General features: G+C 40.6%; 12 protein-coding genes across 12 annotated transcripts; 10 read left to right on the top strand and 2 right to left on the bottom strand.

Moving 5' to 3' along the window:
* Positions 1-62: 62 nt before the first annotated feature.
* Positions 63-1221, top strand: JH06_2861 (hypothetical protein; the record flags this gene model as incomplete). The annotated part of the gene is made up of 5 exons (XM_014672728.1): positions 63-112; positions 146-398; positions 438-611; positions 643-839; positions 870-1221. The coding sequence occupies 5 exons, from the start codon at positions 63-65 to the stop codon at positions 1219-1221; spliced, it is 1026 nt and encodes a 341-aa protein (XP_014528214.1).
* Positions 1222-1295: 74 nt separating this feature from the next.
* JH06_2860 (stress-induced-phosphoprotein 1) lies at positions 1296-5281 on the top strand (the record flags this gene model as incomplete). The annotated part of the gene is made up of 12 exons (XM_014672727.1): positions 1296-1369; positions 1406-1498; positions 1532-1970; positions 2002-2087; positions 2118-2224; positions 2255-2609; positions 2640-3063; positions 3095-3371; positions 3441-3496; positions 3535-4434; positions 4466-4984; positions 5024-5281. The coding sequence occupies 12 exons, from the start codon at positions 1296-1298 to the stop codon at positions 5279-5281; spliced, it is 3588 nt and encodes a 1195-aa protein (XP_014528213.1).
* A 620-nt stretch (positions 5282-5901) lies between these two features.
* JH06_2859 (hypothetical protein) lies at positions 5902-6303 on the top strand (the record flags this gene model as incomplete). Its single annotated transcript, XM_014672726.1, has 2 exons — positions 5902-5978; positions 6009-6303. 2 exons carry the CDS (start codon positions 5902-5904, stop codon positions 6301-6303), a joined length of 372 nt encoding a protein of 123 aa, XP_014528212.1.
* A 121-nt stretch (positions 6304-6424) lies between these two features.
* Positions 6425-7069, top strand: JH06_2858 (RNA polymerase IIi transcription repressor maf1; the record flags this gene model as incomplete). The annotated part of the gene is made up of 4 exons (XM_014672725.1): positions 6425-6530; positions 6559-6790; positions 6822-6922; positions 6954-7069. 4 exons carry the CDS (start codon positions 6425-6427, stop codon positions 7067-7069), a joined length of 555 nt encoding a protein of 184 aa, XP_014528211.1.
* Positions 7070-7590: 521 nt separating this feature from the next.
* On the top strand, positions 7591-9087 carry JH06_2857 (cysteine protease; the record flags this gene model as incomplete). Its single annotated transcript, XM_014672724.1, has 2 exons — positions 7591-7828; positions 7850-9087. The coding sequence occupies 2 exons, from the start codon at positions 7591-7593 to the stop codon at positions 9085-9087; spliced, it is 1476 nt and encodes a 491-aa protein (XP_014528210.1).
* A 36-nt stretch (positions 9088-9123) lies between these two features.
* Positions 9124-9956, bottom strand: JH06_2856 (hypothetical protein; the record flags this gene model as incomplete). Its single annotated transcript, XM_014672723.1, has 6 exons — positions 9124-9274; positions 9305-9371; positions 9401-9548; positions 9579-9718; positions 9751-9878; positions 9913-9956. The coding sequence occupies 6 exons, from the start codon at positions 9954-9956 to the stop codon at positions 9124-9126; spliced, it is 678 nt and encodes a 225-aa protein (XP_014528209.1).
* A 196-nt stretch (positions 9957-10152) lies between these two features.
* Positions 10153-11113, top strand: JH06_2855 (hypothetical protein; the record flags this gene model as incomplete). Its single annotated transcript, XM_014672722.1, has 6 exons — positions 10153-10287; positions 10323-10429; positions 10458-10554; positions 10584-10784; positions 10815-10901; positions 10931-11113. 6 exons carry the CDS (start codon positions 10153-10155, stop codon positions 11111-11113), a joined length of 810 nt encoding a protein of 269 aa, XP_014528208.1.
* A 1454-nt stretch (positions 11114-12567) lies between these two features.
* JH06_5075 (hypothetical protein) lies at positions 12568-14956 on the top strand (the record flags this gene model as incomplete). Its single annotated transcript, XM_014672739.1, has 12 exons — positions 12568-12677; positions 12709-12832; positions 12865-12927; positions 12962-13225; positions 13274-13513; positions 13542-13790; positions 13836-13964; positions 13996-14085; positions 14116-14262; positions 14294-14434; positions 14465-14836; positions 14867-14956. 12 exons carry the CDS (start codon positions 12568-12570, stop codon positions 14954-14956), a joined length of 2019 nt encoding a protein of 672 aa, XP_014528225.1.
* A 132-nt stretch (positions 14957-15088) lies between these two features.
* Positions 15089-16331, top strand: JH06_5074 (chypothetical protein; the record flags this gene model as incomplete). Its single annotated transcript, XM_014672738.1, has 4 exons — positions 15089-15215; positions 15319-15401; positions 15444-15932; positions 15963-16331. The coding sequence occupies 4 exons, from the start codon at positions 15089-15091 to the stop codon at positions 16329-16331; spliced, it is 1068 nt and encodes a 355-aa protein (XP_014528224.1).
* A 1290-nt stretch (positions 16332-17621) lies between these two features.
* On the bottom strand, positions 17622-18767 carry JH06_4832 (hypothetical protein; the record flags this gene model as incomplete). Its single annotated transcript, XM_014672735.1, is given in 5 exon segments — positions 17622-18035; positions 18051-18220; positions 18267-18417; positions 18450-18547; positions 18578-18767. 5 exon segments carry the CDS (start codon positions 18765-18767, stop codon positions 17622-17624), a joined length of 1023 nt encoding a protein of 340 aa, XP_014528221.1.
* A 151-nt stretch (positions 18768-18918) lies between these two features.
* On the top strand, positions 18919-21093 carry JH06_4833 (DNA ligase 1-like protein; the record flags this gene model as incomplete). The annotated part of the gene is given in 8 exon segments (XM_014672736.1): positions 18919-18980; positions 19013-19069; positions 19103-19285; positions 19316-20057; positions 20069-20377; positions 20408-20539; positions 20572-20819; positions 20850-21093. The coding sequence occupies 8 exon segments, from the start codon at positions 18919-18921 to the stop codon at positions 21091-21093; spliced, it is 1977 nt and encodes a 658-aa protein (XP_014528222.1).
* A 78-nt stretch (positions 21094-21171) lies between these two features.
* Positions 21172-21910, top strand: JH06_4834 (peptidyl-prolyl cis-trans isomerase; the record flags this gene model as incomplete). The annotated part of the gene is made up of 5 exons (XM_014672737.1): positions 21172-21255; positions 21287-21366; positions 21398-21695; positions 21727-21839; positions 21871-21910. The coding sequence occupies 5 exons, from the start codon at positions 21172-21174 to the stop codon at positions 21908-21910; spliced, it is 615 nt and encodes a 204-aa protein (XP_014528223.1).
* Between the last annotated feature and the right edge of the window lie 160 nt (positions 21911-22070).

Genomic DNA, 22070 nt, shown 5'->3' with positions numbered 1-22070 from the left:
TTGCAGTCCTGTGGTAAAATCGAAGCAAAGAGATTGAGTTTTCCGAGGGTGTTTTGTCATACATGTTGAGTCTGGTAGATCCTGATATTTTGATCAAACTTCTTCTTAAAACGTTTGTCTCATGTCAATTTCGACCAATACCTAGGTTTAAGCCAGGTACCGAGGTGTTTAAGGATTTCATTGCCAACTACACACACGATTCAAAGTTTCGTAAATTGTTCGTGTTTGACCTGCCAGCGGATGTGACAGAGGCCATGCTTCGAGATGTCTGTTCAAGTTTTGGAGAGATTGAGGATGTGCGTCTAGTTGTAGATTCATCAACAAATAAGTCCAAAGGTTACGGTTTTATCGTATTTGTTGATGCTTTGAGTGCCTTAAAGGCAATCAACACAGAAACTGTTATTGGAGTTGCCATTTAAGTGTCTACTGAGATTTAGGGACGACCTCTGCAGCTGAAGTATGCTATTGCTAAAGATAATCCACCCAAACCAAAGGGGGGATCCACTACCTCTGTTTCAGATCAAGGACCGAAGGACTCTCGCAAACTACATGTGAATGGATTTCCTATCACTTGGACCAATGACGATATTAACAAATTCTTTGGAAACTATGTATTTTGCCCGTCTTCAGTCTTATCTTTAGGGGATTGTGGAAGAAGCGTTCATTTGCTACGAGAAGGGTACTCACAACTCGCGTGGCTTTGGATTTGTCACATTTGCAATGAAGGCTGATTACGATAAATGTTTGGAGAATCCTGTGAAGCAAGGAGATGGTTTTGAGATTCGTTGTTCGCCGATTTCTTTATCTAAGGGAGATGACCGTTCACGACGTTATCACAAGTAGTTCAAGTGAATGGAAGTGAGGAATAGTGATCGTCGATATGATGACCATCGAAGTCACCATGATGACCGTTATGATGACCGTCGACGTGATCGCTCGAGAGATTCTTCAAGAGAACGTTCCCGTGATCGACCTCGGGATGATTACTCAAGAGGTAATGACCGATATTATCCTCCCTACGACGGATATAACTATCCTCCTCCTCCAATGCAGCGAAATGACTATCCTCCAAATTCATATCCTCCTTATCAGGGTAATTATGACAATTATCCCTATCCACCTCAGAATTACAATTATCCTCCTCCTCCATCCAATCCTGCTGGAAATGGTCCGTCAGATCAGATGTATGATAATCATTACTATCCTCCAAGTGGTTACTAAACTGTTTGTTGCGATCCTTGCATTTCAAAACCCCGAGCACTCGCATTAGGTGTTTAAAGTGTTTATCCTCTAGAATGGGTGTCATTGCTGTTTGTTTGGTATCCCTAAAGGGAGAGATTGGATGCGTTGTAAAGACTTCGTTTGTCTCGTACGTTTTCGTTGATTCTGGCCTCTTATAGACTAGATATCAACGAATTACATCTATTCTCCAACAATTCACGTCTACGATTGAAGATATCCGCATTTCCTGTAGAAACCCTTCGAACAGTGTTTTGGGGTTGGAATTCGGTTGTAGAGGTTGATGGAATAGAGGGAAGCGTATTGATGATATCTATCCTATTGCTGAACCGATTCCTATGGTCATCGGCGCCTATCGTCTTCTGTATCTCTTGGTCAATGATATCTATATCATCACAATTGATATTGATCATCATTCTCCCTTCCTGGCTTTGGATGTGTTGGAGAAAGTGAGAGATGTGGTTTATACGAGCATGAGTGGAAATGTGGCTTATTCCGAAGTGGAAAAGAACAAGATTAGCTTCTATTATGCCTTCCGTCGTTGTATCAATGGAATGGAAGGCGCGTCTGTATTGAATATCCCTCTACGTCAGATTCGTCTTGCAAATGATCCTCTCACAGTCTACACCGTTAATAACGAATTACTGGATATTAATGACTGTTTGAATACTAATGAAATTCCCGCGGAAATTCGTGATTACCGACGAGATGCTTGGGAAGCCATTCTTCATGTGAATCTTACTAGTTCTGTTTAATGAATAGTTGGAAGGTCGTATTCCTGCTGATACAAAGAAGGAAATCAAAGCAAATATTGTTGCTGAGAAATTTGACGACTTCTTCGATGTGACGTAGTAATGAATAATTAAGTTCATGAATAGAGCTGAATTACCTTATCATCAGGTCCCTGAGACAGTTACAACGCCCATGGTAGATCTGATTGTGGATGAACAATTCGATGCTCAGCAGGTGACTGAGCCGCTAACACGTTGGAATTGAAAGAGGCAATGATTTGTAGGTCTGCGTCAAGATCTGGAACGTACACAGACAACGGACATAGAGTTCTTGTCACCAACGATTGCGGAAGTGAAGTCAGCTTCTCAGGCTTTGTGCACACCTCCAGACTTGCAGACACCGAAGGTGACAGAGACTGTAGTGGAGCATACGATGGACGAAGAAGATGCTGATGAGGAAATCGTCCCTGTGGAGGAGCAGATTCATGTGGCAGTTCCTGGCAAGACGATGCCCCAGCCTACCACCTCCACTGTTCCTACTACGACTGCTGATGAAGATGAAGATGAAGATGAAGGTAATGATGAGGCCCTGGCTGTAGTATCGATTGACGGTAGTTTGTCTGAGACGCTTCGTATTGAGTAGGAATGAGAAGAAGCGATGATGGATAGACAGAAGCCTGAAGGTATCGAGAAGCAGATCCTGAAGGGTGAATTGAAGATCAAGCCAGAGTGTCCAGAGGGTTTGAAGGAGGGCAATACGGCCTTACGTATCACGTTTTCGAATGCGAAGGCTTATGAGTTCACACCTGCTGAGGGTATGTGTCATGTGGTCGAAGAGAAGGAAGATGCCAAGACCTTTGAGATTACAGTCCCAGCTAAGACGCCTGAAGAAGCTATCTCTGTATTGACTTACAAGGGACCGATCCCTGAAGGTCAGGCACCATGTTCTGCTGTGTGTCGATCATCACGTGAGGGTACTGCTACCTCTGTGATGATTGAAGCTCATTGTAATTCGGTTCCTTCAGCTATTGAAGGTATGACTTGCTTCGCTATGCCTCCTCTGCTAACGGACGACAAGTCTATCAAGCGAACTGTAAGTGATGCAAGGAAGGACTAACGAATAGTTCCGATTCAAGCCTAAGGGAGGTTTCTTGAAGACATCATTGAAGTGTCGTTGGACGGACCAGTTCATGGAGGAAGGAAACGACTATACATTTGGAGCTGAGATTACAGAGCCTGTAAGCCTTGACAACCTTCCTGAATCGCGGGATGCTGAATACTGTCCCTGCGAACTGAAGGGAAAATTCAACGGATTTGTTTCTGGAGTCCGTATCGAGTTCCATACAGAACCTGATAACAATCTGAACTGCTCCTACCAGAAACGTGAGATTTTGGCAACCAGTAGCTTTATCCATGCGTTCAACCCTTGAAGATGGTATTGGTTCTTTGTTTGTTACAGATATGTTCTAGAACGTTCGATTTGTTTGTTTTCCACTATTATTCCAAGGTATTCAGTAAAACAAAAGGTAGGAATCTTATTGAAAAATGAGGGCTTATTAAATAGAAGATGGAAACTGCTGATTCTGCGAAAGCTAAGGGAAATGAGTATATGGCAAAGAAGGAATATGACGAGGCTATCAAATGGTATGGAAAGGGAATCGAAATCGATCCAACAAACCACATTCTGTACAGTAATCGTTCTGCTGCCTATCTCTCTGCTGGACAGGCGACAGAGGCTTTGGAGGATGCTGTTAAGTGTGTCGAATTGAATCCCAAATGGCCAAAGGGTTATTGTCGAAAGGGAGCAGCATTGCAGGCTTTAAGGCAATTTGATGAGGCAATTGCTACGTTTGAACAAGGTCTGAAAAGTTGTGGACCTAACGATATGCTTCAGAGGGGTTTGGATGAGGCTACTCAGAAAAGAGAAAGTGGAGGAGAGAGAGCTTTTATCAACCAGATGATTTCGTTTGCAATGACGAGTCCTGCCGTTGCCGAATTGCGTAATGATCCCACGTTCATTCCAAAGCTTATGTCATTACAGAAGAACCCCCAAAATCTAATGTCCATGATGGGAGATCCTCAGATTACGGCTGTTCTTCAGGCTATGATTTCAGGTATGACGCCCCCAGAAGCTGCTTCTCAACCACAGGAAGCAGAGTCCAAGCCTAAACCTAAACCTAAAGAAGAACCTAAACCTGAGCCTAAACCGGAATTGTCAGAAGAAGAGAAAAAGGTGTTGGCTTTACGAGAAGAGGGAAACACTCTGTACAAGAAGAAGAACTTTGATGCTGCTATGGAGAAGTATCAGGCGATTCTTGAGATTCAGCCCAACAACATCTCAATTCGTAATAACGTATGTGCTGTATTGTTGGAGCAAGGAAAATATGATGAGTGTGTGGAGAAGTGTCAGGAGACAATCACATTGGCTCGAGAAATCCATGCTTCGTTTGAGGATGTTGCAAAAGTGTGATTTGTTGAATGAGAGTAATGTATAGACGTACATGCGAATCGGTAATGCGGAGATGAAGAGAGGCAATTATGATGCTGCGTTAGAGGCATTCACTTCCTCACGTACGGAATACCCTCTGAAGGGAATAGATGATAAAATCAAACAAGTGAATCGACTGAAGGCAGAAGATGAGAAACGAAAGTACATAAATCCAGAAGAGGGATTGAAGGCAAAAGAACGAGGAAACCAATTCTTCCTTGAAGGCAAGTATCCCGAGGCTATTCGTGAGTACGATGAGGCCATTCGTCGTGATCCTACCAATGCAACCTATTATAATAACCGTGGTACTGCTTTAAGCAAGCTCTTGGATTATGGACGTGCTCTGTCTGATATTAACAAGGCATTGGAATTAGATCCGAAGTATGTGAAGGCATGGGTGCGTAAGGGTAATATTGAAATGGTGCTCAAACAGTATCACAAATCGATCCGCAGTTTCATGCATGGATTGGAAATTGATCCTGAAGATGCTGCTTGTCAGGAGGGTGTGCGAAAGACACAGGAACATGTTAGAGAAGTTGGAATTGAAAGAGAATGTGAGTTGTAGATGCAGGGAAGACCTTTGGATCCGATTCAGCAGAAGCGGTCAATGGAAGATCCGGAGATTGTATCCATTATGCAGGATCCAGCAATGAACCAGGTGCTCCAAGAGATGCAATCCAATCCCAAGGCAGCATCTCGCTATTTGCAAGACCCTGTTATTAAAGAGAAGTTGGACACATTGATTTATGCTGGTATTATTCGTGTAGGATCATCTGTTTGTTTCATTCATTACTCCATCTTGGAAACGAATCATCGCTATTGATGTTTTGGGTGAAAACGTTGGTGTCAGCAAGTGTAGGATTCCTCATTGCTATTATTGTCGCCATATGCATTGAAAAGTGTGGAGGTGCGATTGGAGGCGTGATTAGTTCCGTCCCTACAACAATTGTACCCACTTCATATGTATTTCTAACAGACTCAGGAAGAACTGCAACGGAGCAAGTCGAATCCTTATTTGCTGCTCCTATTGGAATTATTGCAACGAATCTGGTGTTCCTTCCGGTTTGGAAGATCCTTCCTTCTCGTTTGGAGAAACGGATGAAGAATAGTACCGTTGTCTTTTATACCCTTGTTGTATCTCTCGTGATGTGGTTTGTTGCTGCTATCCTTGTAACTTGGATTCACGAACTTACTGCTAAACAAGGAATGCAGCTCTGGGCGTTTTCTCTTATTGTGATGGCGATATGTGTGGTCGTTGGAATTGTTTTATGCTGGAGATTACCGCCAACTCCCAAAGGTACTCACAAGGTTCATTGGTATACACATATCCTTAGGGGTTTGGCAGCTGCTATTTGTATCTGTATAAGTAGTTTGCTGAGTTCGAGTGGGCTTGGGCTGTTTGCTGGTGCTTTTTCTGGTTTTCCTGCAATCTTCAGTACTACGATGGTATCCGTCAGTCTGGCTCAAGGAGCTTCCGTTTCAACAGGTGCGGTAGGTCCCATGATCATCGGTGGTTGTGCGTAAGCATGCTTCGTTGGTCTGAGGAGTAGAGGTGGGTGGTATGCGCTAATATGCGGAGCCCTTCATATCTATACTACATGGAATGTCTTTGTATGTATAGCTGTCACCTATGTGGTTGTCGTGCTTTTCTGGAATGTTCCTGTATATTTCTTTGTGAAGTGGAGACGTGATGAGACGAATCGAATGACTCTTCCAGCCACTACTGTTGTGCCTGCCGTGTCTGTGATTCCTGTCACTCCTACTCCACAAGTTGAATTTAAAGAGGATAAACCAAAGGACAATATGGAGAATGATCAACTTCATAGTCATTCGTTTGTTTGTTGAAATACTTGTGCTAGAAAAGAAAGACTAGAAATACCGAAGATTGCGGTTTTTTCGAATTCTTCCCGCGAATCTTCTGTTATTCTAACAAGGGTATTTGAGATATATTAGAAGTATTGTATCAATGAAATATCTTGAGGCACCGACATTAGCGGCATTGAGCTCAAAATTGAATCAAGTTACCGAAAGTGATATGAAGTTGAATTGTCGCATTGAATTATATTCCTGTTGTGAGAAGAATACATTTCTGATAGGTAGGTAAGATGTCTACTGTACAGAAGAAGTTGTCAAGGAAATTGCGGCAAGACTACTTGAAAGAAGCGGATGACGTATTTGTTACGCTTTCTGACAGTTCAAATATCCTAGTGGAAGCATTTGGAGCAGATTTCCTTAATGGTGTAGAAGGAAAGATGGACGACCCTGAATCATGCAAAGTGTATGGATATCTGATCTCTACCTTGAACGAATCCTTTCAAGACTATGATTTCAGGTTTGTGTTTTCCAGGATTGTGATGGTGTAGCTCAGTAAAACCAGATCAGTTTCAGTGTGTGGATTCTGTCAATACGGCTGTAAATACCATCAATCGTCATTTGTGCGAAGTTTCTGAAATGAATATGGCAAGTAGTTGCCTTTGGACCCACTTATGTTGCAGATTATACAGTGGATCTATGGAATGAAGTAGATCAAACAATCCAGTTAAAGGATTGCATTGTTTACACGTATATTAGTGACTTAAGTGATGATCCTCTGAGTGAGGGGCAGATGTAGACACAAAGAAGCGTGATAACAAGTAGTTGGTCCTTCAATTACTTCTTCTACAACAAAGAGTTGCGGAAAGTATTGTTTATCGCTTGCACAGCGAAAAGGTGAGTTGAGAAGAGAGAGTATGAGAATTAGTGCCTTCTCAACAAGTGAGTCATACAATTTGTTTCCTGGTATGAGCCAAGAGGATGTTATTGACGAAGAAGTCATAGATATGTAAACTGTTGTGTTTGTTTGTTTCTGCAATCCAATTGGCGCACGATTTTTCATACATATATAAGGGCAAACAATGTTTCATCTACTTTGTAAGAGTGATAGAAAGGTATTCATACGTCAGGTATACTCTTTGCCGTTGGACAAGCAATTCTTCAGCCGCAATCAGTACCACACACAGAAGGAAGAGAAGGAAGACTTTATAGTAAAGAGAAAGATGAGTTAGATTTGCCTACGTGGTACGATATGTATAATGTATCAAATTGAATTCATACCGTAGCCGTAACTTGTATGACTGGAACTATGCCTCCACAATGAAGAACCAGGATATTCCAAACTATTGTGATGCAAGTTGGGCATTTTCAGCTACTTCTGCTGTTGCTGATCGACTTCGTTTAAAAGTGACGAATACATGGCAAGTACCCGAATTAGCTACTCAAGTTTTAATTAATTGTGCAGATAGTTATGGTTGTCAGGGTGGAACTCCTAATCATGCTTATAAATACATGGCAGAGAAGGGAATTCCTGATGAAACGTGTCTCCCTTATACGGGTAGTGAGGAACGGTGCATAGATTTAAACATTTGTCGTTCTTGTACAGATGACGGTTATTGTGAGCCTGTGTATGATTACAATCTTTATTATGTGACCCATTATGGTCAAATTAGTGGTGAAGAGGCAATGCGTCGTGAAATCTATTATAATGGTCCAATTTCGTGTTCGATTCGTTTGAATTCTGCTTTTCGATCTTACAGTGGTGGAATCTTCACAAATGGAAGGGATGCCCATGGAACTCACTACATTACAATCATCGGTTGGGGTGAAGACGATTTGCCCTATTGGATTGCTCGTAATAGTTGGGGCAGTTATTGGGGTGAATTTGGTTTCATCCGGATCTATCGAGGAGCTAATGTGTTAGGGGTTGAAGAACTGTGTTATTGGGGTACACCAACAATAGTCTCCCACAATACCACTTCGCCTACGAAACCATCCCAACGATCTGTATTGAAGAACTTCGTTTCTTGTGGTTATCCTACTGACTGGACCCAGAATAAGCCTGTCATTAAATCCCCACTTCCTTGGACATACCTAAACGTCTCCTCATTACCTACAACTTATGATATTCGGAACCTCAATGGGCACAATTACGCCACTCCCAACCACAATCAACATAGTCCTCAATTCTGTAACTCCTGTTGGGCACAAGCTGCAGCTTCAGCACTTTCTGATCGCTTGTTACTACGTCGTAAGGGGAAGTGGCCAATCATTGAAGTATCAGCCCAAGTATTCCTAAATTGTGCTGATGGATCGTGCCAAGGAGGTGATGCTGCCTCAGCCTATCGTTATTCCTATCTCTATCATGTGCCTGATAAGACATGTCAAGCTTATGAAGGAAGAAAGAAGACGTGTGATATGCAGGGTATTTGTATGGATTGTGATGCGACTGGATACTGCTATCATGTGAACGAGTATCGTACTGTAGCGGTACAAGAGTATGGTGAAGTATCGGGAGCAGAACATATGATGGCTGAGATTTATGCTCGTGGTCCAATTACATGTTTTATTGTAATGACAGACGAATTCATGAACTATGAAGGTGGTATTTTTGTGGAACACAATCACAACTATAAAGGTGGACATATTGTGGAAGTTGCTGGATGGGGAGTATCCTCCACAGGACAATGGTATTGGATTGTGAGGAACAACTGGGGAGAGCATTGGGGAGAGAGAGGTTGGTTCCGTATAAATATGGGTGGAAGTAATTTGTTGATTGAGACCTCGTGTTCATGGGGAGTTCCTTCTCTAGATTAATGTAGAATATATTCTGATTGTTTAACAAACACCTTATCATTCCACCTTTCGATCAAGTTCAACAAGGGAATCATTAACCTCCTTTACTTCTTTTGACTTTTTAATAGGTGGAATTGTCTTTATATGGGAGAGACATTTGGATAATACAATATACTGGTCTTCTACGATACGAACAGAGTTACGTAATCTAACTATCAACGAGCTAGTGAAATGTCACAAGGTAAAACTAGAAAAGCTTGTTACATTGACCTTCTTCTGCATAAATTTCTTTTGTGTAATATATCCTATGATCAGAAGCAGATAACAAATGTACCTGTCATTCGATCATGTTTTTTCGTTATCTTCGTAAAGCCACAGTAATTCACATGAGCAAACATTTCTAAGAGAAGCAGCTTCCCGTGTAGTTCTCGACATTTCTCCAACAAAGCCTCAATTGTCGACTCCAATTGTTCCTTTGGACACTACGGTAAATGAAATGCAAGTATACAAACGTCATCGATCTTTTTTACCTCGTCAATCAACGCCTTTACTTCAACAATGTATTGAACTTGAATTTGATGGAAAAAAGTATCCACACGCAATACACTATCAGTTAGTTGCTTGAAGAACTGCTTTTCCTTCTCTAAAGAAGCTATCAATAAACTCCTATCTCATCATTCCCACTTATATCAATTGTAGCATTTTCGTCTTCTTTCTGAAGTTGTTCCATCTTCTCTTTCTTCTCTTGTTCAATCTCAGCAATAATCAATTTGAAGTTCTTGTAGTCCATCCAGCTATCTCCCCATTCTGGTCTATACGTTAAAATCTCCAAACTCCGTCTCCTACGGACATGCAGCAATAGCCTTCCTAATCACCTTTCCAAACTTCATATCGAATGTTCAGGAGGTACTAAATCAACTGCAAATAGTGGAAATGATAGTAAAATGGTATCTGTGTCAAAAAAACAAGAGAATCTTCTCATTTGACTTGAAGCATATTCCGACTTTTGCTTATTCTGTTGCCTAAGTAGAGTCAGCTCAGCAACATGGAAAGTTAATATCAAGAATCGAAGATCATTTCCTTTTCATGTGTTACTTGATTTGTATTTTACTTATATTTGTATCAGCTATCTGTTCTCAGTTTGATGAATGTACAACAGAGGATAATGCTATTCAGTTGTTCCAAGAATCAAACGTTTTCGACCAATCTCTTATCACTCTTGTATATTAGAGTATTGTTTCAAAGTAACTGGATAGACAATTCAACGATCGTGGTGGAAATTGGCGTCTTTAGTAATTGAGCGTGCTGTGAGACAAAATATTGATATTACAAAGCAATTTGATGATGCTGTAAGAGAAAAGAAGTATGCTTGGAGTTAAATTGTCACCTAGTATCCAAATTCGCAAGCTTCAGAGTTTCTACAATGCCAATTCGCAAAAGTTTGCTGTTATCTCACCTGCATACCAATGGGCTGAAGGATTGGAAGAAGTAGGATTGATCAGTCAGTATTCATCTAGATTGCCTTAAATATCAAACTAGCTCACAAATGGGATGCTCCTGCAACTCTGGGTTGTGATGATATTCACTTGAACTTTACCGAGACAACAGTAATTCTCGAAGCTAACTGGTTACCATACGAAAGAGGTGTTATGAATAGTTCTTCCACAGGGAAGTCATTTAAGATGAACCTTCAATTGGCAGATAAACTCAATCCTGAAGTGTTACTGAGAGAGTAGTCTGATCCATAGAAATGTACCTGGTCAAAGGCTGCAGTAAGCCGAATCGTGGTAAACCTCGTAAAGAAGGAACGAGGAATGTGGCCATCTCTGTTAGGTGTATGTATTTTGAGATGGATATTCCATAGTATGGCCTGCGAACACCTCGAAATGCCCATCCATGGTATTCGATGCAAGAGCAGTTGAAGAAGAAGGACGAGGAGATGCTTGAAGCTGAGAATGTTGAAAAGCGACTTGCAGAAAGGAAACGAGAGAAGGAGTTGCGAGAAAGAGAAGATCGGTTAATGGAAGAACGAAGACATAAGAAGTGAGATATGTATGTGTATCTGTTTGAAAACAAAAAATGGAACTAGGGTAACACACTTATATATTCATGAAGATAGAAACCACAAGCAATCGATTCTGTATAGAAGAGAACAGCAAATATGTCAGATCCTTCAACACATAAGTCGTAGTACAGAGAAATGGTGAAGCAGTGAAGACAAAGAATAAGATACACTTTTGAGGGATTCGACATCAGCAAGAATAAGAGAGAGTAAGCAAGAGAATGGGGGCCATCTCCATAGGCTAGTACTGGAAGATAACGAGATGAGTCTGAAAACCGATTATGTGGATGAGAATAGATTCGCACAATGAGTGGAATTAGTGTGATTCCTTGGACAATGGACTGTAGGGAAGGTAGAAACTCTGAATAGGCATTTGCATACACATACGATAATGGTCCATAGTGAGTGGATGGTGGTTTCAAACCCTCATCCAATAATACAAGAAATAGAACAACGATCAATAATGGATGTGTTCCAAATAAAATAATGAAGGTTCTGTTGATACAGATGAGTAAACCATGAAGTAGAATACGAATCCAAGAGTTGGTTTGGTCAAGTATCATGAGAATAATACACTGAACATAGTAAGAGGGTAAGGTTACACAATTGATGGCAGTCAAAGGGGAGACAGAATGAAGAAGAAAATAGGTTTCCCTTGAACTAAAAAAGTGAGAATAGTAATCAGCAAGACAGTAATCAAATGGAATGGAAATCAAGACAAGCAGATTCCAATATCGCTTATCGAAATATATTAGAAAGGCTATAATAAAGAGTTTAGAAGAAATATACACGATGCTGTCAATCCAGGCATTAGCTCGAAAATGGATTCTATGTGAATCCAATAAACAACTCGAATGAGAGAAAACAAAGAGATACACAGAAGATGATTCATGCTGAACTTGAAAGTTCACTCTCTCAAAAAGAAAAAATGAGTGAACTCGACTTTCATATCTGGATAGTATGCATGTTATTAATGACAAATTCAATAAGATCGACTGTTACAATGAGTCAATGACTGAACTTGATCAAGGGGATGAATAGTACTTGGTTCTGAGTTCATTTTTTGTAATCTATTGTGTACTCGTATCCTGGAAGAATAGTATCATCTTAGTTGATATCATTATATCTGACAGATATCATAATAGAAAATATAGATTTGGCATGTATTAATGCAGAGAAATCAACTACAGACAGCAGAGGTTGACAAGTGTTTTTGGTATGATTCTTTGGAGTAATTACTTTTTGTTGTTTGTAGTATCGTCAAGGATGTTTAAGGAAAGACATGGTTGTTTTATGCTCGGCTGACGAATCAACACATAATGTTAGCAAGACACCTTATATTCGATGACCTGTTTCTTCTGAATAGCAAACAAAACAGTACAATCAAATGCTCGGGGTTTTATTCTCTTTCTTTCTTCTCAGAAATGCAACAAGGAATGATGTATCGTGCTGCTTTTTCGGTCCTTCTTCTAATTGCTACTGTTACTGCACAGTCAGATGGTATTTCGGGATGTGGAGGAAGTGTGAAGGTATCTCAGGGAATTCTCAAGTGATTAACATTGGATGCATTTCATTTCTAGTGTCATTGGGAAGAAACCTAATTTCTCCAATCTTTCTGTTTCTTTACTCACTTCAGATGGAGTTGTTCAGGAACAAACGGTTTGTAGTCCTCAGGGATTCTTCTTTATTCCTCTTTATGACATTGTAATTCATTTCTAATTGAAATAAGACACAAGGGCGAATATGAGTTAGTAGTGTCCAAGGAGGAGGGTTGGAGTGTGTCTCCATCTTCATTCCATGTATTTTCATTGTTGCAATCCTTTCCATCTCTAGATATCGATGAATGAAGAAGGTTCAGTTCTAGGATGTGAAGAACAGAGGGAATTTGAGATCACAGGTTTCCGTATTCGCGGACACGCTCATAACAAACAATCGAAATCGTCTGTGAAAGGAGTTCAAGTGACTCTTTTCTCTCAAGATGGACGTGGTTTGAAGACTGTCGAAACAGACGCAGAAGGGAACTACACATTTGATAATGTCCTTAGTGGTGAGTATACTCTAAAGGCTGATCATCCTTCTTGGGTATTGGCTTTACCAGTTGAACGTTCCATATCTGTATCAGGATTGATCATGTATGATTTATAGATCGGATTTGGAAGTGTAGAAGTGGAAGAGGATTTCATTGTCTCTGGGTTCAAAATCACAGGTGTTGTGGAGAATCGATCAGGAAAACACTCTCTCAATGATATTCAAATGATTCTGAAACGAGAAGATGAAGGTGAGTCTCTCTTTGTAATCTTACTGATAGCTGTGGAATTGAGTGGATCACTATCGGATACAGGTCGATTTGAGTTCCGTGATATTGAGACTGGAGACTACGTTCTTGTACTAATCTGATCCGTTTGTCATGTAGCGTCCTTCATTAGGATCAAACCCATTCAGATGGGATATTGAGCCTGACCACATTCGAGTCTCAGTCAAGGATACTTCAGTGGATCTGGGAGCTGCCTTTGCTGTGACCTCATTCACGATTCATGGACATGTTGTGGATGAGAATGGTCACCCAGTTCCAAACATCTGTGTTCGTGTGAATGCTAATGGAAAGGAAGGTGAATGTACGAACGAAGCTGGATACTACGAGCTAAGTGAGATGGAGGAGCGTGTGTATATGATTGATGTGATAACATGAGAGTAGGATAATGATTAGATCAAACACTCTGACTATCAGTTCACTTTCAACCAGGTTACAGTAGAACCAGGGTTTGTAGTTCCGGATCTCATCATCTCACATTACACTGCTTGTGGACATATCGAAACCACTATTTTGAGGAATTATGTAATTCCAGAAATAGGGACTTATTCTGTAGCCAACCCTTCCAACTCGTTATACAGTGAATGCTCTCCAGAATGGAGTGATTGTCAATTCACAAGAGACGCCATCTGAGTTTTGTCTTCTTGTAGGAGAAGAGAAGGGCTGATTAGTCTAGCTTCCACCTGGTGTTTATGATTTCAATGTAACTCCTGTTGCAGGCGTTTCATTCACAACAATTGAGGGAGTTCGATTGGGAGATCAGAAGAGTGTGAATGAATTGGTTCTATCGCCTATGGCTCAGTCTGTGGGAGGTCAAGTATTGGTAGGAGAGATTGATCAGACTGAGTTGGTAGCAAGTGAGTTCGGGTACAACAATGAATGTTCAGTTGAGGGCAAATGGTGTGTTGTTGGGTTCAACTGTACCTGATACTGATGGACGGTTCATGTTTAATGGAGTGTTGCCTGGTGAGTATGAAGTACGAGTGGAGACAACGGTTGGAATGAGAGTGTGGAATGATGTGTAGGAGGGTTGTTGGGGAGAGTTTGTTGATGGAGTGGAAGCTTTATCTCAGGGTCTGTCACAGTCAGTTGATGTTCGTACTTCGTCTGTTACTGATCTGGTATTCAAACAGACAGGATATGTTGTGACAATTCAGTCTCCTGTTCCTATGAAAGCGGCCTTTGTTACACCTATTGCATCTCTGATTTTGAATGTATCTGAAGGTGTGACACGAGTGTGTATGAAGCAACCTCAGTATGAAGTGACACTTCATGGATGTGTCGAGGTGGAATCTTCAGTTTTGACTGTTTCACCTAGTAATCCTCATCTGGAAGTGATTCCAATTGCTTATCGTGTATCAGGACTGATTGAGTTGGATGCTGGTGTTGGTGTGGATGTAGGAATAAGAAGAGATGATCATGAGTAGGTTCACGTGTTTGTATACCATGGAAATGAAATGGTTGATGAGATATCAGCCACGAAGAAGGATGAAGAATATGAATATTCTCTCGTTTGATCATCGTTATCTCTTCATTTCTAGTCTCTTCCTCCAAACACATATTCACTCCGATACTCAGCCCCTCATTCATCCTATCTTTTCCATCCAAATTCTCGTACTCTCACCATAGTCCCATCGCGTTGTCAAGAAATGATTCCAACTGTGACGGTGAGTGAAGGTCGTGTGGTGAGTGGACAAATCATTCCTCCTCTGGCTGGTGTAACAGTGCGTATGACTGTTAAAGACAATGGGAAGATGAAGATGGTGGAGTCTGTCAGTAATGAGAATGGAGAGTATTCCTTCACACCTATCTCTCAAGATGCTGAAATCATATCCTTAGTTGTCATTCCAATAATTTCCTTCATTTTACTCGCTTGAAGCAGTGAAGGAGGGTCATATTTTCCATGCATCGCCTAATGGACTCAACTTCTCTCATCAGAAGTTATCTTCGCTTCGTATTAGCGTATATGATTCTGTTCTCTCTTTTCTTCATTCTCATTGTTAGGCAAAACTTCCTGTGTCTTCAGTCTTGTTGTCTCTAAGTAGTGATGGCTTCAACAAGAATCAGGTCACTCGAAGTGATGGCACATATGTGTTTGGACAGCTCTTCCCTGGTGAGTATTTCCTTCAGGTTCAACTGAAGGAGTATGCTTTTGATAAGCCTACCCAGATCATCACAATCACTGAAGGTACAGCAACAGAAGTAGAGGTTCACTGTACACGTGTGGCTTACAGTGTATTTGGTCGAGTCACTACAATCACAGGACAACCTCAGAGTAAGGTTCGAGTTGTTGCTACAGCTGGTACTCACAAGGAAGTGGCCTTCACAGATGCACAGGGATCGTATCGCATTCGTGGCTTGCATCCTGCTACCACCTACTCGATCACAGTAATGAATATGGAGCATTTGTTGCCTACACAACGAAGTGTCAACATTCAACAGACCGATGTACTGGAGGCAGACTTCATTGTTCTGAATGTGCCTTCCACCTCAGTATGGCTTGGTGTCTGTTCTCATCTCTAGACACTGCATGGTGTGATTGATTCTCAGGGCAAGATCCTTGACGGGCTCCAAGTAACAGCAGTTGGTGGAAAGGGTAAGAAGGTGTCCAAGGTGTCGCAAGGAGGATCATTTGAGTTCAATGCGTTGACTAGTGGTGAATATACACTACGAGTAGAGAGTACGGATCGTCATTCCAAAGTGAAGTGTTCGGAAGTGACTGTTTCAGTAGAACGGAATGCTTTGAATGAAGCTGTGGTGAAATGTGAATTAGAAGAGAATACAGAAATGGATGTGGGAGAAGGAGGTTCCTTCCTTCTCCTTGCTGTGGTTGTAATTGCTGTCTTCATCTATCTCGAGAGAGAACAGCTTCGTCTTGCTTTTAAGATTTGATTGGTTGGGTTTCGTGTGTTTGTTTGAATGACACAACATGAAAGATTCTTTCTTAATGATATAAGAAACACATCAGAAATCAAGATCAATTCCATATTGTTGAAGTAAGTCCCATGAATAACTCAAAAAGAACACAGCAGAATTACAGTCTTCAAATTCATATTTCGCTTTGCCTTTGGAATACATAAATGTCCATGATTTCACTTCATCTGATAGTTTGGATAGTACAAGATCATAGTTCTGATACTCCTGAGTCTCCTCACTTGTATCGTCATTTACTTTCAGAGCCACATTCAAATAGTCCAGAACCATCATGATTACCGTTGTGATGTGATTGAATTCTGGATGTTTTGCAATACATTTAACTGAGTTGTATTGACGAAGTAATTCATAAATCTACTTCTAATAAGTGGTATTCGCTCATACAAACAACACATTGTGAGATGGTTTATCTGATGTGAGAAATGAAGCAATACTATCTAAATAGAATGAAAACAATTCTGATGTTCTATGAATAAACCAAATTTATGGAAGGAACATGTTAATCATGGTGTCATCGGGAATACGTTCTAATTGATTCTTTAGTATTTGGAAACGACGACTCAGATATATAAGCAATTCTACAAGTTTCCTGGAAGAATATCTACTGCTAACTCTTTCAACTCGAGTATACTTATCAAGGGAGGTAGCTTGTCGCAATGTATTGCAAATAACAGCCATAACACTCGATAACAAATAGAAATCCTATTCATAACTATCAAATTCAACATTGACATTAACTTGATGAATGTGAGCGCTAAGAATGCGAATCATTAAAACGAGCAATAAACATCCAACAGACCATGAATCCTTTTCAGTTCGTTCTGTATAAAAAGAATATGACTTCGAATCCACTTGGAGGGAAAACACACAATTCATAAATGAAGAGTTTTGAGAAAGAGACAAAATGATTGTAAGAAGCAGATATAATTGTTGGTCTGATATTTTGGAGTGGTTGTAGAGTAGTTCTAGATGAGAGCATTATCCTAAATGTACGTAGAAGACGTGGAAGAAATACGTATTCTGATTTAGATGTGATGTATTCCAAAAATGAGGGTACTTTATGCAAAATGTGATAAAACAGAACACATCTAGAAATCATCCCAATTTCCATTTCCTACACTCCAGGTTCTTCTAAATCTCTACAAATCAATTCATAAAGAGCATCAAATGATATAGTGCATTCTGCTTCCTCCTCTACTTGTATATCAGTAGTTCGAGTATTTCTTGATAATCATAGCCTTTCAATCACTACATGATTCGAGAGAGGGTTCGTACAAAAGGATTCTCTGTTGCACAATTGACTGAAAGAAGAAGAGAAAGTAGGAGTTGGCAACGTGTGGCTGAAGGCGAACGAATGGCAATGACATTCACTTGTGACGAAAAGAGAGAAAACAATTGGAACGGATACAATAAGAGTGATTTTGATTGCTCTTGAGTCTTATACAAATCGCTATCCAAAGCATCAACCGATGTCTCTGTCATTCGCTTAATTATTGACATTACCAATGCAGAGGACCAAACAGGAGTATCATTAGCAGATTTGGGAGTAGTAAGAGTGGGATCAGTTGAGATGGGCATTCCTGAGCAAATGAAGAGAAGATCTAGTAGAAAGTATGGAGAATAATACGGGGAAACCGGTGAAATTGCATGTTCGATATCTTCCTATGACTCAATCACAGAATAAGGAATTGCTTTCCGCAGCATACGAGAAAAGAGAGTCAGCAGTATACCCATGGCTTCCATATACATTTTGTTTGTTTGCTGCTGTGGGGAATGAGATACTATCACATCAACAATGGTCTCGATCAGAACAAACGAGGTTTCACCATAGGTTCGAATAAGGATTGCTAGGTATAATGATCAACCCTTACCATGTACAGCGAGAAAGATTACTCGGTGTCACTACAGTTGCTGTGATTTCAGGAACATGAAAGATACGCAACAAATCTTCATCTGATGCTTCTTTCATAAACGTGTTGAGAAAGCACCGTGTTAGAAACAAAGCATTTGTAGCCTTCTGAACCGCATCCAAATACTCATCATTCTAGAATCTTAACGATTACTCACAAAATATACTGAAACACTTCGAAGGAGTCTTCGTGGGACATCAGTTACCACTTCACTCATATGCTGCACAAACACTTCAAAGTTGTTCGTTTCAAGAGTATTCACCACTAAAAATGACACCAACTCTATGCGTCTACTCATATCTCGGCTCCAACGAAGACAAATCGAATGAAGATAGGATTTGTTAATATACTGTAAGTATCCTTTTAGATCAAATACACGACACCAAATAGGATCATCATAACAATATGGTGTTGCTTGAGTAATCATCTTGATTTCGTTGATATCCTCCTTATCCACTCCATCGTCACTAAGTACATTTCCCATTTATACAATTCGACAATAAACTGCAACCAACTGGATAAAGAAATGATCTTGCTTTTCATATCCACAATATGTCTATTTCGATGTGTTGATTCCCTGTAACAAGAAAACTCATGATACCACAACATCACAATCCAATTGTTGTAATCCTATTATGTCGGGAGTTGTTCAGAAGTACAACCCTCTTGAGGGTGCTAGTTGGAAGCAAGGAGAGGCGTAAGACCTAAGTAGTTTCGATTCTATTGTAGAGTTCCTTATAAGGCACTTGCTCATTTATTTACAGAGGTAGAGAAGATCTCAGAAAGGTAAACAGTTTTTAAAGTGCTTTGAGTATTCAGAAACAAGATGATTACACTTACTTGCAACTTTTTTAGAAGTGTAATTGCGACTACACCTGCTGACCTTCTTGCCTGTGTATATTTGATCCTGAATGAAGTTGCTCCAACATTTAAAGGTGTGGAATTAGGTATTGGGGATGGAATTATTATCAAATCCCTTCAAGATGCAACTGGAAAGTCGTCGTAGATGTGAAATTCGTATTTCACTTGTAGAGCCAATATCAAAGCTGAATTGAAGAAATGTGGAGATTTGGGAGATGTTGCAATGACTTGTAAATCAACGCAGAAGTTGATCTTTCCTCCCCCGCCTCTCACTGTTCGTTCTTTATTCAAAGACTTCAAATCCCTTGCCGAAATGGAAGGAAACAAGTCACAAGATCGTAAATCGGGAGTAATTAAGCGTTTGATGGTGGCTGCTCGAGGAGAAGAGATTAAATACATTATCCGTGGTCTCCAAGGAAAATTGCGTATTGGTCTTGCTGAACAATCTGTAATCTGTGCATTGGCACACGCAGTTGTACTGACTCCTCCATCATCAACTCTTCCTCCTCCAATTCTTGATGCTGCAGCTGATACCAATCCTGCACGTCTTCAGGACGAATTAATTGAAGCTACAGAACTCTTGAAACAAGTTGTGAGTGAATGTCCTTCCTACGATGCCATCATCCCTGCTCTTCTGTCGTCTCCTCTCAGTGACCTCCATAATGTTTGTCATCTCACTCCAGGTATTCCCGTGCAGCCAATGCTAGCCAAGCCCACTAAAGGCATTTCAGAAGTCTTGGATCGGTTTCAAGGACTGCAGTTCACATGTGAGTATAAGTATGACGGTGAGCGAGCCCAGATCCATAAGCTGGCAGATGGAACTATTAAGATATTCAGTCGTAACAGTGAGGATAACACTCCAAAGTATCCTGATCTGGTGGCCACATTACATCAAGTACTCTCATCAACTTATGTTTGTTGTAGTGCATCCCGGCGTCTGTTGAGACGTGTATTCTGGATAGTGAGTGTGTTGCATGGGATCGCGAAGCTGAACGCATTCTTCCATTTCAAGTACTTTCTACTCGAGCTCGAAAAGTAAGTCCTCTATTGATCGATCAACCGCAGGATGTGAAAGAAGAGGATGTGAAGATCAATGTTGTCATTTTCATGTTCGATTGCATCTATCTCAATGGACGTTCATTGCTTCAGGAACCTCTTCTAGAGCGTCGGAAGATTCTTCGTGAGAACATTCATGAAGTACCTGGTCGCATGCAATTTGCCACCAATATGGAAGTGAGAGTAATGATAACAAATAAGATCTAGTTGGATGATACAGAACAAATGCAGTCGTTCTTAACAGAATCTGTGGCTCATGGCTGTGAAGGATTGATGGTGAAGACATTAGTTGAGAATGCCTCATATGAGCCATCCAAACGATCGTTGAATTGGCTGAAAGTGAGTTATGAAAGGAGTGAATTAGGATGTAGTTAAAGAAGGATTATTTGAAGGATTTGGGGGATTCTTTGGATCTGGTACCAATCGGGGGTTATTATGGGAAAGGAAAAAGAACTGGTACTTTTGGAGCTTTTCTCCTTGCATGTTATGATGTGAACTCAGAAGAGTATCAAACTGTTTGCAAACTGGGAACTGGATTTAGTGACGAAGATTTGCGTAAGCATTCGGAATTCTTTCAAACAAATGATAACATTACTGAGAAGAAACCTCTTTTTTATAAGTGATTTTGGATTATGATTATGATGATTAGCGTTCAAAGCGATGTTGAACCTGATGTCTGGTTTAATCCTGTCCAAGTGTGGGAAGTGAGAGCTGCAGATTTGTCAATTTCTCCTGTACATACAGGAGCCATTGGTTTAGTGGATCCCAATAAAGGTGTCGCTCTTCGTTTCCCACGGTTCATTCGAATCCGAGAGGACAAGAAACCCGAAGAGTGTACAAATTCTGAACAGGTAGCAGAGTTCTACAACAACCAATCTATTGTGAATCTGTGATTTAGAACCCGTTTTTTGTTGGTTATCAAAATCACCAGGATTTTCGTCATTCAATCACATTGTAAATAAACTCTAACAATGAAGTATTCTCATTTGGCAGTTGCATTATTGGCTATTGCAATCTGTTTCGTTGCTGTTGAAGCAAAGCCTAAGGGTCAGAAGGTAAGATTCTGTCATTTTGATAACCCTCAAGAGAGAGCCTAAGATTACCAACAAGGTGTTCTTTGATATCGAGATTGATGGAGAGAAGGTCGGTCGTATTGTTATGGGACTGTGGGTTCTAGAAGGAACCTTTCATTTGTAGTTTTGGAAAGACTGTTCCTAAGACTGTGGAGAACTTCCGTGCTCTCTGCACTGGAGAGAAGGGTATGGGAACTCATGGAAAGCCTCTTCATTACAAGGGTTCAATCTTCCACCGTATCATTCCCAACTTCATGATCCAGGGAGGAGACTTCACGAATGGAAATGGAACTGGAGGTGAGTCAATCTATGGTGAGAAGTTCCCCGATGAGAACTTCAAGCTGAAGCACACTGGACCTGGCCTCCTTTCGATGGCTAATGCTGGAAAGGATACCAACGGTTCTCAGTTCTTCATTACTACTGTAGGGGCCTTGTATTACCTTCATTCGGTAGGTGAAGACTCAGTGGCTTGATGGACATCATGTAGTGTTCGGCAAGGTGGTGGAAGGAATGGATATTGTGAAGCAGATTGAGGCTGTCGGTTCCGGTAGTGGTACTCCTTCCAAGTTTGTTGTTAATGTTGTTTTTGAGATATAGGAAGGTTGTGATTGCCGATTGTGGAGAACTTGTGGAATAAGTGATCTGTTTGTTATAGTCAGTCCTTTGAGGTTGATACAGAACTTAGCAGTACGAATATACCAAACAAACAGTTGAAAACAACATTACTCTTCCTCCATTCTTCCTTGTACATCAAATTCAATTTCTTGTTCCTGATCACATCCTACATACGAATCTGT

The sequence above is a fragment of the Blastocystis sp. subtype 4 genome, assembly GCF_000743755.1.
Source record: "Blastocystis sp. subtype 4 strain WR1 chromosome Unknown seqid_0078, whole genome shotgun sequence".
NCBI lineage: Eukaryota > Bigyra > Opalinata > Blastocystidae > Blastocystis > Blastocystis sp. subtype 4.
This window is presented reverse-complemented; position numbering and strand designations above follow the sequence as displayed.